Consider the following 19972-nt stretch of genomic DNA (forward strand, 5'->3'; position numbering starts at 1 on the left):
TTTCAATATGTTGAAAATCGTTTAATTTTTTATCCGTATACATTTCTTTACCCAACGATCAAATAATGAGAGCTTCAACCTTGGCAAATCAGAAATACCTGAACAGTCAAAACCAAACCTCTTGATTTAACACCAACACATAACGCGTTTTTTTGCTCAAGTTAAAAATGCCTTTCGATGAAATGTCTGAGAATTACAAAGAATGCTGATTAAGGCCTTTGTGCGTTTTGGTAATGCCAAGTTATTTGTTACAACATACTCTATGATCTGAAAGTACCGGGAACGTGTAAATAAAACAAAACAGAGTTAAATTTCAGGCAAATTTATTTTCTCCTTCAAAATATGACCTCTGACAAAATATGATCTTTGATCTCCACTATCGACTGAAATCTCCTTCCACGAAGCGGTAACTTCAACTTGGGAAACAAAAAGAAGTAGCACGGGGCCATATCAGGTGAATACGGTGCTTGCGCAATGGTATTTACTTGGTGTTTGATCAAATAATCCAGCACAACTTGGGATCGGTGCAAAAGCGCGTTATCATCATGCAAAATCCAAGAATTGTTTGCCCACATTTGCGGCCGTTTGCGGCGTACAGCATCTCTCAAATGCTTCGAAACGGATAAATAATGACAGATGTGTGTTTTACAGTCCTACCAACATAAGAAAAAAATATGGATCGGTTCCCACGTGTGCGGTTCGTTTAAATTAAACATTCCCGGTACTTTCTGATAATAGGGTATTTTAATAGCGGTATATCTCCATAGTAATTCCACAAGCACAGGTGAATTGCTTTCATTTAAATTGATTGCAGGATAGATTCATAAGTAGAAGCTGATTATCATTTCAGGATCTTTAACTAAGAAAATAGCAAATGGAGTTAGGCTATTTTTATACTGAAAGACACATACATACATATGCACATAAGCAATTTTAATGAACTTGTTAAGATTGAATTAAAAAAAAACTTTTTTGCTTTTTTTACAGATTTAAATAAATAAATGCAAACTCATGTTTCGGTAATGGTGAACGGACGTGCTGAAATACTTGGAGATTTCGAAAAAACGTATATATACTACACAAACATTCCCTATACTTAGTAAATGATATATTGAATTTTAATATTATCGGCGCATCGAAATTTATGAAATACACATTAAACCATGGACCAATTCCAGTCTACTTAGAACACGACTTTTAGCAAAAAACAAAAACAAAAAATAAGCATTACAAAAAAATTATTAATCCACACAAACACAAGCATACGTGTTTGGCGTTATTGTTAAAGAGACAAAATACCCAGTATAATTTGGTCTAAAAAATCTACCCGTTATGTGTCTATTATCTATTAAATGTAACTTCTCCCCGTTGATTGGCTTTAAATTTTTAAAACTAATTATTAACTAAGATTCAGAAAAATGTACGTGAGTATTTCGTTATGTTAATTGTGTGAACTTTTCTAAGAACTAAACAAGATTTTCTACATTGCTTTTAATTACAAAAATTGTGTAACCCGGTACATGATATTATTAGTATGGAAAGCTAGCCAGGCAGTAGCAATAATGATGGGTGTAAAGAATTTAATATTTTTTAAAAATTATTTAAATATGTTAGTCATTCGTATGTAATTTAGTTTAAGCAGCTTCAATGGGATACATGCATATACATTTTAACATGTATGATGCCTTAACAAAAATGCATAAAAAAAGTTACAAAAAAAAATATAATATATATATATGTATATCTTTTTTCATTTTTTAATCCAAAGGAGCAAATAAAGCGTAAGCATTTTAATAATTTATATTTAATATTTACATTGAAATAACTTAAGTATTGAAAATATGAATGTAATAAAGCACATGCATACATACTTATGCAAAGCAACAAACAGGCATACCAAAAGCATGTATTTCCAATTAATCTTAGTCAAACTTATTGCAAAAATAATACATATTGACATGAAATGTATTTCCTATCGATGCATGGGAGGACACAATACACACATACATACATATTTGTAATGCAACACACATGCCTACGATTAACCGAATAAAATGCTTAAACATATAAAATAACCAAACTGATGTTTCATTCAACAGATTTGCTGGGAAAAATAATTAGAGACTCTTACATAATTTAAAATATGTCCCAGCCCAACTCTGCCTCAATTGGTCAGAAATTACATATTTAATCCCTTTATGCGATGTCGATGAAGCAAAGAGCGTACAAATGTTTTGCGTGTTTTAATAATTGTTGATAATTTGTGAAGTGATTTAATAATACTATTTTGGATTTTAAAGGCCTATAAACGATATATGTATGTATACTTAGTCTTGCCATAAATTCTGTGACAAATTACACAATGAATTCGATGCACTGCACAATTCGCAGAAAGAGTTTCGTTATTTGTGCTTTTGTTCGTATGCATAGATCCACTCGGAGATTATACTCATCTTCGTGGCAAATTTCGCTTGTTAACAATGGAGTAGGGAGCTAAGGAAAATCGCATTGCAGTGATTGCATTACCTACATAAATTTATAAAATTATTTTGGTGGAATATTTTGGTATTTTTGGTGTGTTTAACTATTATTAACAATACCTAATTTAGAAGTAGAAGGAATAGCTAATTTAATTGCACAATGGGCAGCTAATAAGAAACAGTTCGAGGAAATCCGTAAACGACGACTACTGAGGTTTCAAAAAATACGCATTCGAAATTCGCTATTACACTTTATAATAAGCAATAAAGGCCAAAGCGTCTATGGGCACACGCTTTTTTCTGTTATATGAATGCATAGTTAATAATATCTAGCAAATATTTTATTAGAATTATGTCTAAAAGCCTGTTTTCTTTGCTGGCATCCATTTTATTTAGTTTTTACTTTGACGTTTTTCTTTACACGCGTAAAAATAATGATCTATTACACAGAAAACACAGGGTTGTATGTCAAAAAGTATGGTTATTATCTAGGACTATTTTATAATATCACATTTTGGGAGAGAAATTTTGTATGTTAAGCACGAAAAAGTAGATCATCTACTTATGTATATGTGAACGTGATATTGAGTCAGACCGATTTGTTATTTTATTAATTCTGTTAAAGCTTATGAATTCATCTGGGTCCCCCTGTAATAAATGTGTCAGAGAAACGTTTGATTTTTGAATTAAATTTGAGCTTCAAGTCGTTATCGTACTTTGCTATTTGCTTAAAAGTATTATATGTACAATGTTTCTTTTTTTGTGTGGGAATAATGCCACAACCTAACCCTAATTGGATTTGTTTCGAAAGAAATGTTTCTACAACCAAATTTGCAAAAAGCTCCAATAAAAAACAGCTAGCGACGGAGAATATAAAGAAGCATTTAAAAACTGCCCATCAAACAAAAAACGGCTAAGCATCCTTACCATTGTCCATTCTCTTTTTTTGTAAGGAATACTAGGAATTTTCAAATGAAATGTAGGTGTGATGTTAATTTTGCTAAAACTAGCACCAACACTATCCAGTTAATAACAGTTTTTGAGTTATTTGTTTCCAAAATTTGCCTTTTATTTTCATAAAATTTTGATAAATTGTAATAAGTGCACTTACCACATTTATTTTAATCATTATTACAACTGTGTCACGTTCACTCACGCTTGAAACATTTTTATTTGTATACACCATAAATTAAAAATTTAAATTGCAAAACTTGTGACGTGCCAGCCGAATTAACAATAACTAGAAAGTGTGGCTGAAATGGGGTGTTGCCAGAAGCAAAGAAAAAAAATTGAATGTGAATTAAAACAAAGCAAAACATAGGAACACACTTTCCACACATTCTTTTCTGTTAGAATAATGAGGGGATGGCTGAAAGTCAGCTACACATAAAAACTACTGCGGACATCTCGGCCGCCTATGCAGAAAGAAGTTTTATCGCGCGATTTGTTATTCAAAATTTTCCCCTGCGGTTCTATGACCCGATTTACACGAGGAGACATCTGGAAGGGAGACACTGGAAATTCTCTTTTGAAGTTTCATTCGCGTTCACACGGGCAAAAATGTTTCCGCGACATTTTGACATTTAACACTTTAGCATCGTCTGGTTCGGATGTATTCTAGCACGCGCTTACATGTAAAGCAGAGAGCGTTCGACAACAGTTTCTTAAATATATGAATGAAAAATGCAAACTGGTTAAATAATAAATAATTTGTTGTTTTTTTATTGAAATATATTTATAAATTCTTATACTTCAATAAAAAAAATTAAATTAAAAATACTTCATATCTAAATAATTAACTTAAAATTAACTTGAGTAACTAGAAATGCGAGGAAAATTGGAATTCAATATAAAACTATCCCATAAGTTTTTTAAATTATACCTACTTTACTAGCAAAAATAATCGTGCATTTCCCAAGCAGTGTTCGGATGTTTGTCATCTTTGTTATCTTCCGTTTGGTTGAAAACCAACACATAACTCAGAACCTTCTCCCAAAAAAGAAGAAAACGAATGAAGCAACTGTCAAAAATTGGAAAGATTGGAAATACGAATAAGAAGAGCAAAGCGTGTCGCCGAGTACGGGAGACAAAATCCCTTCTCTCTTCCCCGACCGTCCTTCGCCACCGAACAAAATGTTTCCCTTCCAGATGTCTCCTCGTGTAAATCGGGTCTATCTCTTTTAAGTAAAACATATCTTTGTAAGAAATATTAATATACATATTTTTTTAAATTAAAACAATTTTTTAATATAAGTCTAAATATATACATCAAATGCAAATCCATAAACTTAAAATTCATACAATCAAACATATTTTACTAAAAATCAAGTTTATATATAATATACAAATTTAATATAGATATGAACCATACAATTTCGTATTTTTATTCATTTGTTGTTATTATTTCTCCTTATTGAAATAATCAAAATAGGAGAATTGTTGGAAACTTTAAAATCAAATAACTTAAAAACTATAACCTTCCTAAGGATGGGGTTTTACTTTTAGAATGAAGGTTTGCAATGTAATGGCGACCGCCTAAGCCGAAGGAGTTGATGCGTGACTACCATTCGGAGTTCAGAGAGAACATACGTTCGAATCTCGGTGAAAGACCAAAATAAAGAAAAAGTTTCTAATAGCGGTCGCCCCTCGGCAGGCATACAAAATAAATAAAAAATATCTGCTCTTCGGAGTTCTTTTAAAACTGTAAGTCCCTCCATTTGTGGAACAACATCGACAGGCGCCCCACAAATAGGAGGAGGAGCTAGGCCAAACACCCAAAAAGGGTGTACGCGCCAATTATATATGTATAATGTATAATGTAGTTGCAGTATTAAAGTTGAATTATTACTAACGATATGAAGAAAATACAAGGAGAAGGAATAGCTAATTTAATTGCGCTATTAGCTGCTAATAATAAATAGTTTTAGGAAATCTGTATGCGATTATTATGGCAGCAATACGCACGGGAAATTCTATATTACATTTTATAATAAGTAATAAAAGGACAAAACGTTTATGGATAAAGGCTTTTTTTGTAAAATGAATCCATAATTAATAATATTTAACAACCATTTTATTAGAATTATGTTTACAGGCCTATTTTCTTTGCCGGCATCCATTTTATTTAGTTTTTATTTTGATGTGTCTCCTTATATTCATAATAATAATTACCGATAACACAGAAAACGCAGGGTTGTATGTAAAAAAGTATCGTTATTATCTAAAATTATTTTATAATCTCAGATTTCTGGAGAGAAATTTTGTATGGGAAACCTCGCTTTTTAATTAAGGATTGGGAGTTAAGCACGAAAAAGTACTTATATGTAAACGTATTATTAGATTCATTCGAAAACGATAATCGAATACAAGCTGTTCCATCTACTAAACGAAAAGTGTCTAGAATATCAAGAGTTGGGATATGCGATTATGCTAATGCAAAAATTTCAATTGAACGAATACTGTTTCCCTGTACAGTATTTCCCTACAGATTTGTAGCAATGTTTACGAATAACGAAGTAAGCCGTATATTGTGTTACTTAAAAACTGAGTTTTTTACATTACAAGCCCCTTCTATTTCTCTGCTCGTTATCTAACTTGACGAAAAATTTGCATGCAAAAGCAACAACAAAGTCATCGAATAAAACTCGCCGATAGCGACTATGGTAATAATTCAAGAACGATAGAGAAACAGATTGCGCCTTTCAAATTCGCCGTGTCGTAAGAGCGTATGAATAAACAAGCAAAACGGAGGGGAATTACTTGTTTGTGAAGAAGAAGAGTAGGAGAAAGCAATGGAAGCTTCCAAGCACAAGAAATTATGCGCACACACACATACTTTCAGCCACGGATTCTTCCGCATAAAAGCGCAAACAAGCTGCATTTGGGGGCTTTATATTCATATGTGTTTGCACAGTTTAACACACGGCACTACGTTTTCATTAGTTTGAATAGTTTAAATCTTACAACATTGCCAAGCCATTCACTGAAATTCCACGTGATTTTTCCTCCTTTTACTGGTTTGAATTGTATTGACGTCAGACTTGTCAAAATCGCGAAAAATTAAGTAACTGCTGCTTTGGGAAAGCATCACATATAGTAGTCAACTCGCCTTGGTGGCAGGCTATTGAAGTCTTTCGTTAAAAAGATTTTTTAGTACTTTATAAAATTCAACCCTGTATGCCGCGTCAGCTGAGCCATAAACAGCTGTTGTCACAAAAACAAAAAACGTGAAATCGAAATCGTTTATTCACGAATTCTGATTGAACTTTGTGAAAGAAACACACGAGCAGCAAATTCTTTGGCATAATAAACTGAAACATACTCTTCCACTTTGTAAAATAATCGTATTCACAATCATACAAAATATAGTGATAGTGGGGAAATTGGATAATATAATTCGCTGAAAATCTGTTAACTTTTATTTCGGAAGTTTTCAATTTTTTGCAGTTTGTGAAACGCATCACAATTGGCTGTAGAAGCAACAACAATAGGAACAACTCTATTTGCAAGTATTACCGATCAGCCGACGGTGTTTGTACGTGTGTAGTGTCCGCTGCCATTTTTCGTTGCGTACGTTTGTTGTTGGTCGCCTTGTGTTGCTCGTTGTTCGTTTGCTCGACATTCCATAAAAAAATCAGGTTGGTAAAGATGAAATAAGAATATCTTTCTTGCATGCAATTCAACTGCGGATATTTGACCACACCTAATCGCACCGAAAACGGATTTAACGTAAAATTTGTGTGCTTGGGATTTCACTACATTGCATTTACTTGAAAGGCTTGTTTCTTCAGTACTTGGAAAAGCAAAAATCGATTTCGTTTTAGGACTCGGGTGCTGTGAAAAGTTCGCCAGCACAAAAGTTCATTTAGAAAAACGAGTTGGCAGGACTATTACAAAAGATCTAAAATATGGAAAAATTAAAAATCAAAACGATAGGCGTGCTACGTGAACGCGAGGGTGTTACAAATGGCAATGGAAATGGCGTTTGTCGTGTGATGACACTTACCTCTGCAATTGCTGATAGCGGGGGTAATGTTGCTATCGTTACTGGCAGAGGAGAGGATAGTAAAGACGATGGTGGTGGAGGCGGTACCAATTGTGCTCCAACTAACCGCGCCTCTAATGCAGCAGCGCTTGTTCGACAAATGCCCAAAATGTCCGCATTGGACTTGGCCGGCATAATAAATTGTAAACGACGCTTGGAGTGGACAAAGGAGTGGTTGAAAAAGAACCAAACCGAATTTCTAAGTAAAGAAAATCTGCGCAAGGAGATACAATTCCGTAGCAATGAAATATATCATTTCAATTGTTTCTTCGACATAACGGAGCGACAGTTTCGATACTTGGTAAATAAACTATCACCAGTTATAAGTTCCTATGAACCACATCGGAAGAAGAAATCATTCAGTGCAGAGGAGAGAATCGCTATAACACTTAAGTATTTGGCCACGGGTAAGTGTCTCCAAATATATATGTATTTTTAAAGTAAATATACAAAATTTCATGTAGTAATTTAAAGGCAATACAAATTAGGGGTTATTTGTGTTCTGGCAACTAGACATTATTTGTATATCTATTTATGTCAATACATATACATACATACATATATAGCTAACAGCTTCACAGCTTGTTGCAAATAGAACATGGTCGTACGTAGTAATTTCAATACTTATGAAGATGCATACATTGTTTTTCGAATAATTTATTGTGACATAGAAAAGTTGGTTTGTTACATCTACGAGTATATCTATAAAATGTTTTTGTCATTTCACAAGTGGCGAGCCTGTTAAGTATCGGCATCGATATTCATCAACCCTAGAAATATGTTAAAAATAAAACGAGATTGGTTTCCCGTTACATCTCATTTAAACCTTTTACATCTGACCTGCTATTCGGAAGGTATACATCCATTCAGAATAAAAACAAAAACATTGAATTTTTGTACATAGAAACGGCCAGTTATCACACGAACTATCTATGCTAATTTTTGGGACTGTGGCTTAGGATAGTTATTGTTATAACAGCGTCCAAATTTTGTTTGAGGAATCCTGCCGGAATGACATTCCTAAGTCAGATATAAATCCAGGTCGTTCCTGTTATTAAGAACCGACTATGGAAACGTTGTTAGGATGGTTGTCACAGCAGCTCGATTCATAACGCTTCTCTTTCATCACCAACAGCAATTTTCGGAATGGATATCAATAATTTTATTTGTGAAAAAATGTGCGGATCAAATCTTTACTTTTCGAAGGCTTCCAGCTGGGTAAGCTCCATGGAGTAGGAGCAGGAATAGTGGGTCCTAGTTAGGGACCTAACACTAAGTACAGATACCACAAATTTCCATGCACAGCTCTTCGCCATAATGGAAATAGTGGAAATCATATCCAAAAGAGGGTTGGAGAAAGTAAAAATTAAAATATTTCGGACATTCACATCCAAGTCAAAAGTCCTAATATAGTGTAACATTGCACTCAACAAGCTGGCCACTCATAATCAGGTCTCACTGATTTGGATACCAAGACATGAGGGGCACGAAGGAAACGAGAAGGCAGACTGTTATGCCTAAAAGGGCAGAAGGGCTTTTTATTGGACCAACGCCATTTTGCGGCTTTAACAAAAATAATATAAAACAGAAAACCAAAAAAATGGATCCAAATAAAATCAGGGAACACTGGAAGGGCACAAGCGGCCTTAATCACTCTAAAAAGTTTTTGAACTTCAATGCCAACAGAGCAACATCTGCTCTAACTCTAGAGAAAAAGGGCCTCAGATTACTCTGTGGAGCACTTACAGGTCACTTTGCCTGTAATAAACACTTTAACACAATATGATTATCTAGTACAAGATTATGCAGGCTCTGCTGTGATGAAGAGGAGTCTATGGAACACTTAATCACCATTTGTGAGGCATTAGGCCACAGGAGACACAGAATCCTGGGCTCATACCCACTAGAGTAGGAAGACCTACAATTGATCCCTTCTAAGGAGCTGGTTCGATTCCTCGGTATACTAAATAATTACAATTAAGTAATTAGGGGCGCACAATATATCAATTTGGTACATAATTGCACATATATGCATATAACTATTACCATTACCATCCAGCTGGGTAAAAATGTCTGTTGCCTGAGTTATCCCCAATTACATTCGTAGATTTATATAGACGACATTTTTACACTTTTTAAAAATTTTGGTGTTCGGGTTATTTTCTATTTTCAAAAAATTGCATTTTTCTTCTTTTGTACAAAAATATTGTATATTTAATAATCATTTTTTAAGAGAAATGCTTAGTCATAATGACAAATTCTCGAAGAAGTTATACCTAAGTGGCCTAACGCAAAATCTTGTTATCGAGGGTCATAAGAGGCGTCAAGTATTGTGCACATTTCTTAAAGAAATATTTTACTTATGGAAAATAGCCATACATGGAGGTAGAATCGTTAACTCTTTCTGGAGAGAAGTTTATTATAAGTTTGGTATTGCTGCTGGGGGCGAATGCTAGGTGTTAGAAAAAGCCAAAGAAGTATCATATCATTACCGCATTACATTTTTAATACAAGTCCCGTTAGCAGCATAAATACGCAACAGTTTATTTATCATTGCTTTATATGCAACAAATATTTGCTATCCCATTCTAATAATATTTGTATTTCTTATAACTTATTTTTCAGGTGAAGTTCATTCATGTCGTAACTATTGCTTCCGTGCCTCGAAACCTGTGATACTAAAAATGATTGCCAATATATGCCTCAATATATACGAATTACTCAAGGACCTATTTGTATCACTACCAAAGACTGATGAGCAATGGCAAAATGTGGCTAACGAATTCCAACGAAAGCACTGTATGCCAAATTGCGCCGGACATCTGGCCATGCAACAAATTAGGTTCCATTCGTCATCACGTGTCGAGGAGCAAATAGACTTTATCAACAAACAACCACTCATTTTCACATCCATTGTAGATAGTAATAATAACTTCCTGTATACCGATATCGAAAAGACCCAAGCGGTAGCTTTCGATGAAATCTATGAAAAATCCACAATTAGACAGTTGATTGAAACTTATGAAGTAAAACTGCCAGTGAGTTATGAAACAGAGGATGGCGTTGAGCAGTCTTATTATTTTGCAAGTAAATGCGGTTTGCCCCTGAAGCCTTATCTGCTGAACGGATCAGCCGATGTGCCAAAAGACTCACGAGTTAATTACAATAATATCATGAATATGGTTAACAGGCATACCGAAAATGCGTTACGAATGCTAGCCAATATATTTCCAATATTATCACAACCTTTGCGCATGGACGAGGAGAACGGACGTAAAATAATACTCGGTTGCGTGGCGCTGTATAACTTCCTGCGAAAGACAGATCGCACATTCTATAAGCAAACTGAAAAAATCACATTGAAAAATGATTGGGTCGATGATGATTGCATACTGGTCGCAAGTGAAGAGGAGCATGGTGATAATGAAGAACTTTCTCCAAAAGTAACATTAACCAGTTGTTTTCAAAATTTACACACACAAAAAGGAGATTCGCTAGAGGGTGTAGCTAAACGGGAATATGTTATAAGAAGATTAAGTGAATTACACGCAAAGCTAAAGTAAAATGATACCTTAAAAAAGCAGTAAATCAGTATATAATGCATATGAGAGAACGAAAACTGCGCTAGAATGTGATGCCACTTAAGTAAAAAAAAGACGGTATGAGATTATGTCTGTTGTATCTGCCTTGATTTGATACGCAGCTTCATGATGAAGAGTCAACAAATAACTCGAATTTAAGTGTGTAATATACGAGTAAAATGGAAAGTTGATAAAAGGTGGAAAATAATCAGGTGCAGCATATGATACGTTTGTACATAGTTAGTTTGCCATTTGAATGTAACTACGTTTAAATTTATTTAATAAGCAGGCAATTTAACTTTCAACACTTTAAGCAACCATGTTCGTTGAAGTACAAATTTGTTTATGGAAGCCGGTTAATAGTATGCGGTGTTTATTTGCGATACCTTTGAATTAGTTGTTTATTTCTTTTGTTATATTTAATTTATGCCAAGATGTACGTATTCGTATTTTTCTGAATTTTGCAATAAATTTGAAACAACCAATAAAATAAAATATTAGTAATAATGGGCATAAAAATGCATGTGTTTCTTTTCCTTAGGATATTTGTACATTATCCTTCCAACACTGGTGGAACTTTGTTAACTTTTTTTCAGAGTTGTGTAAACTACGCATGTATGATTTAGCCAATCTTGACCGGGTTGAGGAATGGTGCTGCTACGAAAACGCAATTTAAACTTCAATAACTGTGTAATCGTCTATTCGAAATTTTCTATTGTTGATAAGTAAATCCAATTTGCTTTTTATTTCTGGTACTGTTAAGTGCAACAAAAAATACCGAATTAAGTCAACCCTTTTAATTCTTGGGTATTTTCACTTCTACTTAGGTCGCCTCTACATCAGTTCAAAATTGCTGTTTTCACAGTTGCGTTGATGCTCTCTGATAAAGTGAAGTTCTTTGGTCTGATACTGGGCATAAAGCTGTCGTGGAGATACATTATTCGGCGGAGGATTGAGAAGGCTTCAGATGCTCAAATTCGACGAAACACCAATACCGACCATAAATAACTACCTTTGATTGTTGTTGTTGTAGCAGCATAAACAATCCCCATACATATACTAGGAATGCTGCTGAATTTACAGTCCTTGGCCGGACATAAATTCGAGTGGTTCCGGTTACGTAGAACCGACTGTCGTGGGAACCTTTGATAGTTTGCTCTCCTTCTCGGTGAATTCAACCACAATTGCGGTCCTGAAGTCTCTAGTCGATAGCACTGGGGCAAAGACAAAGAAATGTCGCTAGCGGCAATCGCCCGGTCAGTTCTTTATTATAACTGTAGCCTGGTATTAGTGATTCATAGTAAGATAAGCTCTAAACCTGTCAGAAAACTGTCCTCAGAATTGCCACGGGATGCCTCCTGATATCTCACTTGCAACATCTTCACAACGAGGCTACTATGCTTCCAGTTAAGAAGCGTAGTAAGATTTTCAGCAAGCAATTCCCTGCAAGCACTTGCTAGAGGCTGAATCACCTCCTAGGTGAGTCAGGATGCATTGCTTCAACTTCACTAACGAAATCCAGGACCAAACACAACTACTGGGCCAGACAGTCTCGTACCACCTTTCTAAACTTCGTTAGGATAGTATTTATTTTTTAGTATTTTTTCCGAAATTAAAGTACTTAAAATTGTAAATAATTTAATGTAGTTTTTAAAAAGCAAACCGGTTTCAAATCGATTAATTTCAACTAGTAAGTAAGGGCAACCACTTAAACTGGAGCCTAATAATGCGCTCATAGCAGCGCAGTGATTTTTGATTGTGTCGTTCTTGTTTTTCTGGGTGCGGGCCTAAATCAGCGATATGTTGAAGAATCTCTCTTTACTGAGGATTTAGGCTAGAGGGTCTAGAGGGTCTACTGACGTGAACTAAAGTCCTTCGTGTTAAAGTCTGACAGTAAATTATTGCACCATTACATCCCAACATGTTGTTGTTCTTATAACGGCATGAAACATTCCCCGTAAACTTTTAGAGAACAATAGGCCTGCCATAATGAATGCGTTTCGTCTGCTCCTTGAAGTGGTGTCACTGATAGATGAGTAAATTGTATTTGTATGTAAAAGTAGAGTATAACGCTACACCGGCAACGCATTAATGGAATGTGAAATTCGGTCAAAAACCATAAAGTAACCAGATATTCAAGGTTTATTCCCTTAAATCATAGCCCTTTAAACGTCTCCACTGGAAAGTTGATTTAAATGCTGGGTCCAACACCCTTTATTTTTTGTTTTTCTATATACAGTCCCGGACAAAAGTATTGGCACACATTCAAATTTTTCGTATTTTTTTCATAGTTTCTCATTTGTTATTTATTGATAAAAAGGGAAATAGTAATACAGTAGCTCCAAGCGAAACTCGTACATCCACCTGGATATTTGGTTTTATATTAAGTAGGGGGGGCTAGTATTGCGATAAAAACTAATTTAGTGTTGTTGTTGAGGTGGTTGAACATTTCCACTGAAATACTCCAGCACCGTTTTACTACCACTATCTCGTGTGATGATATACTTTTTTTTTTGTTTTTGTTTCCAAGTCAGATCCATTTAGTGAGGTCCAAGTATAACCGGAAAGGCTTACCGAAGGAGCGGAGTCGTGCCCTGGCTAGTCCCGGACATTCACATAAATAGTGGAAAAGAATTTCCTTCGCTTCTTCCGCTTGACAGCTTCTGCAGATAGGATTGAAGGGTAGATTGAGTCTAGCTGCATGATCCCCTAATTTTCAATGACCTGTAAGGGTTGCAGTGATGCGTGAAATGTTTGGCCGAGAACACCCTAGCAGGTCATTCGCCCTTTGGATTTTGTATGACGGCCATGTGTTTTTTGTTGTAACATATGTAGGTATTTGCTTCCATCTTCTTTCGTCTAAAGCATGATAGAGTGAAGCCATGGATGCTTTTAATGCCTTCAGTGGGGTGGAGACTGCCACCGCCTCTGCTTTGTCTAGTGTCGAACCTTTTCTTGCTAGCTCATCCGCTATCTCATTGGCTCGTATGTTCCTATGACCGGGAACCCATATCAGAATAATTTCAAGCCAATGGCTGAGCAGTTCCAGCTCCTCTCTACACTGTAAGACCAGTTTGGATGAAATGTAATTGAATCTAAGGCCTTAATAGCTGCTTGACTGTCTGAGAAGATAGCTACTTTTGCACCAACTTCCTTATAGAGCTCTAGAAATTTGCATGCTTCTCTGATCGCTAAAAGTTCTGTCTGGAACACGGTGGCATAATCAGGAAGACGAATTGACTGTGATAGGTTGAGTGGCTCCGAATGAAAGCCAGCTCCCAAACCACAGTTCATCTTAGAACGATCGGTATAAATTTCGATATCGTGTCTTCCAATCACCTCTCCTTTGCTCCAATCGGCTCTTGGTGGAAAACGTACCGTAAAGCCTTTCTTGAAGTTGAGGTCGGGGACTGTGTAGTCTGATTCGTGTTCGAGCAGCGAGGGTCCCTGTAGGAGGATCTTACTGTGACCGTACGACCTTGTTGTCCAGCTTCCTATGTCTCTGAGTATCACCGCACTACAAGTAGCTATTGTTTTAATGTGTAAATCTAATGGCAATAGATGTGTTAGTACATTGAGCGCTTCAGTAGGACTGGTGCTAAGCGCTCCTGTAGTTAAGATACACGCTGTTCTTTGTATCTTGTTCGGCTTAGTTTTGTTGTATTTCCTTTCTGTTGCAGGCCACCAAACTAGTGCCGCATATGTTAGTATAGGTTGGAGACCCCATTTTTTCCCCAACATTCTCTTACACGTGTAAAGTGCTATACTCGCTTCCTTTACCCTGTACTCTACGTTTAGTGTACTGGGTAGTGCATTACATGGCAAAAGCAAAATTTGAAAAGCTACCTGAAAAGCAAGTGAATATTTTCTACGCAAAAGCCAAACTCGTACAGTATTAATTTATCAGGCAACACTGGTTGAATTCACACCTATGTTCACGTTATTTTTAAAGTGGAGTTCGGGGAAGTCCCAAACATTAAACTTCTTTGCCATATGTTGAATTTGTGTCATTTGTTGATAAAGAATAATAAAAAAGCGAAATGGGCAGACAAAGAGTGAAGTGCGAAAATTAGTAATTCATCATTACGAAAACCAAAAATCGTTGCGGTAAATATCTGGAATCGGAATTGGTAAATCGAAGCCGATCAACCGCACAGTACATCATAAAACAGTACGAAGAGGATAGCAGTGTTAAAAATAACAAAACAAACAGATGGCAGACCCCATGTAGATATGTAGAAGATCAAATGAAGCTTAACTTGCCAAAAATACGAAGCCTACAGTAAAGCACGGTGTTGGGCCAGTAATGGTGTGGCGTTCATTTTCTGCATCTTGGCCAGGAGAATTGCATTTTATTGAGGGTATTAAGAATCAGCTGTGTATCTTAGAATAGAATAGATATGGTTTAGAACAGAAAAGATATGGTTTTCATATTATTTATTTCTTTATTCTTTATTCAAGCGCTTTGGCATAAACAATATTTTTTCTATTTGTTTTTGAGTAAATATATAATGCTGTTGGCTTCCCAACACGTGAACAGCCAACGTATAGTTGACCATGGGTGAATACTGGTTCTTCTAAATTCATCCCGCATATTTCTAAAGTTTGCCCTTGTGATTTATTGATAGTTATTGCAAATGCTAAACGAATGGGCAGTTGCAAACGCTTGAATTCAAATGGCAATTCAGGTGGAATCATTGGAATTCTCGGTATTAGAACGTCTTCATTCTTGAATTTGCCAATTAAAATAGTTGCTTCCATAACATTATTCACCAACAGCTTCAATTTGATATCCATATTGTACAAACACATTCTAGCCTCCACGTTTTGGTCTCTATCTCGAGACCCTAGTCACGGAGCGGCATGAAAAATACTCTGTACTAAAGCATTCACCAACAGCTTCCATTTGATACCCATATTGTACATACACATTCTAGGCTCCACGTTTTGGTCTCTATCTCGAGACCCTAGTCACGGAGCGGCATGAAAAATACTCTGTACTAAAGCATTCACCAACAGCTTCCATTTGATATCCATATTGTACAAACACATTCTAGCCTCCACGTTTTGGTCTCTATCTCGAGACTCTAGTCACGGAGCGGCATGAAAAATACTCTGAACTAAAGCATTCACCAACAGCTTCCATTTGATACCCATATTGTACATACACATCCGAAGGTTACCCGGGTCCACATTTTGACCTATATCTCGAGCCCTATCCACCAATAGGCATCCAAACTATACGTAAACCATCTTCAATACCCACTTAACAATGTGTGTAAGTTTGGTTTAATTCGGTGCAAAGACACGGCCGGTTAGCGAACACACACAAAAAGTTGACTTTATTTTATATATAAGATAAGTAATAAGAGAACAAAGCGTTGGTGGACACGCGCTTTTTTTCTGTTATATGAATGCATAGTTAATAATATCTAACAAACATTTTATTAGAATTATGTCACAAACCTGTTTTCTTTGCTGGGTTCTAGTTTATTTAGTTTTTACTTTGACGTTTTTCTTTACACTCGTTAAAATAATTATCTAACTATTACTCAGGAAATAAAGGGTTGTATGTCAAAAAGTATGCATTTATTTAGGATTATTTTATAATCTCAGATTTTGGGAGAGAAATTTTGAATGGGTAATCTCGTTGTTTATTATTATTATTATCATTAATCTCGCTTTTTAATTACGCTTTTTAATTGGGAGTTAACTACGAGAAATTAGATAACCTATTTATATGTAAACGTATTATAAGACTGTTGATCACAGCCTTGTGCGTGATTGAGGTGCACCCTATTGCCGGCTGCGGACCAATGAATATCTCCACCAAACTATGTAGTTCTTTTAAATGTTTCTTAATTTTTTGACATGATAACGTCTTATAATTCGATTTAACAGGCTGCACGCACGAAAAAATGTGTCGTTACCTTGCTCATTAGTGTTACCTTGCTCATTGCCGTTACCTTGCTCATATGTCGTTACCTTGCTCATTGCCGTTACCTTGAATGAACTGCAAGCGAAAGCGCGGAACGAACGACAAAGCAAACAAAGCAAACGAACGGCAACGTTCGACATCTTGCTCTCTCCTACTTAAGTGAGCGTATATGTGTATGTATATGCGCATATGTACATATATAAATTCACGTATTTGTATTTGCATATGCCTTCTTATTGATTATTATTAATTTGATTTACTTAAAGAATTTAAAATAAAACCAAGTTTGTTAATAATACCTGTTGTTTTAATGTTATTATTATTTTTTGACGTGATTATGTTATGTTATGTTATGTTATGTTATGTTATGTGATGTTATGTTATGTTATGGTATGTTATGTTATGTTATGTTATGTTATGTTATGTTATGTTATGTTATGTTATGTTATGTTATGTTATGTTATGTTATGTTATGTTATGTTATGTTATGTTATGTTATGTTATGTTATGTTATGTTATGTTATGTTATGTTATGTTATGTTATGTTATGTTATGTTACGTTATGTTATGTTATGTTATTTTATGTTATGTTAAATTATATTATGTTATGTTAATGTTAACTCATTCTCTATATCCATACAAAATATCTATCAAACAAATAAAATTAAAACTTTCTTTTGAAAAATGCAACCATTCAATCAGTATTTTTTTATGACGTTATCACGTTAAACTATCGTCAGTAAACCGACTTTACAGACAACCTCTTTTTTTTGTTCTTTCGTGGCACCCACATAATTGTAATATTGTAGTAGTTGTACCCGACAGCTCGTTCAGTCTGTATATGTTTTCGCGCCTTATCTTGAAGTTTTCTCATATGTATATTCGAGGTGACCTTGATAACTGCTTGTCTATCCAACCAGATGAACACACCATCTCCCATTTTCCTCCTTCTAGTAATTCCGCGCATCTAGCGAACTAAATAATTGAAAACGTTATTAATTTGAAAATTAATTTGATTTTACATATAACTTACTCAAATGTTCACAGTTTGCAAACGATTTTCAACGAATAATGACAAGGCAAAGCGTCAAAATGAAAACGGGGCTGTGCTTTCCTTTTCTACCACGATATATTTGCTTATAATGTCTAAGTGCGTGGACCGAAAAAAATTATAACACGCAAATGTAGTCACTATATAAGCCTTTTGATTTATATTACTTTTTATAAATTAAAATTAAGAATTAATAACAATATTTAACGTTAAAAATGCATCTGTTTTGCATAAGCTTGAAAAAATGCCCTATTACAGACGCTTATTTCACTTAAATACAATCACAGAAAAGTAACAAAATCACTTATAAACATTCTTTATTACATTAAGATTCGATTTAAAGCTATTTTTACTAAATAATACTAAATTTTCGCCATCGGCACTTATAACTTTTACGATAAAACAACGTTTTCATAAGTGCTATGAAATAAATATAAAACCTAAGTTAAATGCTTGCTGGGTTGACGACTGCTGTATATTATTCTCTTCAACTGTATTTCAATACAAGCTGCAAATGCGGTCGGAAAAAACCTAATTTTTAAACTTCTCCTGGAGGTTCTATAGGGACACTAGGAGGTTGGGACTTTCACAGTTATAATGGTGTGACCTTGCTCTTTCTAATGGGCGTGGTGGGTGGTGCCACGCCCCCTCCCTCTCCGCCCCCCATTCAAATATATCGTGGTAGTAAAGGAAAGTTTTGCCGAAAACGGTGTTGCCGACCGTTTAATTGCACCAAAAGTTTAATTTTTACTTTTTAAAAGTTTTTTTTATAAAACATGTACCCAGAATTTTCAAAAAATTGTTTGTTTTTTTTGCATTTGCTTAAAATATAATATCTTTAAAATATTATGAGAAAATTTGAAGTAAATCCGACCAATACTTTTCGAGTTATTCAAGAATTAACAAAGAGCTCTCGGTGGCCCCGGTAATCGATAGCAAAACTCTAAATGCGTTTTTCTTAATACTGTTGGTAGATTTCAATAAAATTTAAATTTTGAAAAACATAAAAACTCGTGGCTGATCGAAGGATGTTTTTTCAATAATTTCTATTTTTTAACAATTAATTGTCGGATTTTTTCTCGAAAATCTGAAAAATATTTCCTGTGGTCGCCATATTGTTAATTTGAAAAAAAAACAAGCTTCGATCAGGCACAAGATTATCTATTAATAAAACGAATTTCTCTTGTCCGATTGATTTTAGATGTATCTCCAACGACTTGTGATGATCATAGCAAGGTATTTCTGGAGAAACGGGCTCCAAACAAACAGCGATAACTTTTACAATTATTAATTTTCTTTTTTAAATTTTGCTAGCCAAGTCGAAAACCGATGTATTAATGCTATGTTTTTACTTTTGTAAAATAAATCAATTTACTAGCAAAAAAAAAAATTATTAAAAATCGTAATTTTTTCAGGCCTCTGACTACCCCTAACTCCATAAGTTAATCATGTCAATCGCAATACGAGGTGTATCCAAAAATTATCGCGAATTTTGAATTTTCGTAGGTTACGTATATTCGAATTTCGATTTTTTTTGGCGATATGTTGGCACTCATGTCTTTCAATCATGCCGACGAGTTCGGCCATTTTGAATGTTAAGTTAATTGTTGACAGCTCCTTTGCTGCACGTGTTTCGATTTTCACCTATTCAAAAATATGGATCACAGAACCTGTGCGCGGATGCATTCCGAATGTTGACTGTGTCATACGGAGAAGCTACATACGTTGGACCAAGTAACGTTTATCGGTGGTACAAAATATTCTCAGAAGGCCGAGAAGATGTGAACGACGAAAAGCGTGCCGGCGTGCCGGACGCCCGAGCACTTCAACAACAGACAAAAAATTGATGAAGTGAAGAAAATGGTATTGGCCAATCGT

General features: G+C 35.1%; 3 protein-coding genes across 3 annotated transcripts in view; all 3 read left to right on the top strand.

Annotated features, from left to right (window-relative positions):
* Nucleotides 1–2080, top strand: part of LOC129242383 (ankyrin-3) — a 161188-nt gene extending 159108 nt beyond the window's left edge. Inside the window, exon 22 of the mRNA XM_054878992.1 lies at nt 988–2080. The gene's annotated coding sequence lies outside the window, so the exon portion shown is untranslated. The remainder of the gene's footprint in view (nt 1–987) is intronic.
* The window catches only part of LOC129242384 (uncharacterized), a 66968-nt gene extending 64888 nt beyond the window's left edge, over nt 1–2080 (top strand). The window contains exon 4 of the mRNA XM_054878999.1: nt 988–2080. The gene's annotated coding sequence lies outside the window, so the exon portion shown is untranslated. The remainder of the gene's footprint in view (nt 1–987) is intronic.
* A 4641-nt stretch (nt 2081–6721) lies between these two features.
* On the top strand, nt 6722–11612 carry LOC129241368 (uncharacterized). Its single transcript, XM_054877640.1, has 2 exons — nt 6722–7931; nt 10150–11612. Exons 1-2 carry the CDS (start codon nt 7388–7390, stop codon nt 11085–11087), a joined length of 1482 nt encoding a protein of 493 aa, XP_054733615.1. The 5' UTR covers nt 6722–7387; the 3' UTR covers nt 11088–11612.
* Nucleotides 11613–19972: the final 8360 nt, after the last annotated feature.

This window comes from Anastrepha obliqua, chromosome 3 (genome assembly GCF_027943255.1).
Source record: "Anastrepha obliqua isolate idAnaObli1 chromosome 3, idAnaObli1_1.0, whole genome shotgun sequence".
Taxonomy (NCBI): domain Eukaryota; kingdom Metazoa; phylum Arthropoda; class Insecta; order Diptera; family Tephritidae; genus Anastrepha; species Anastrepha obliqua.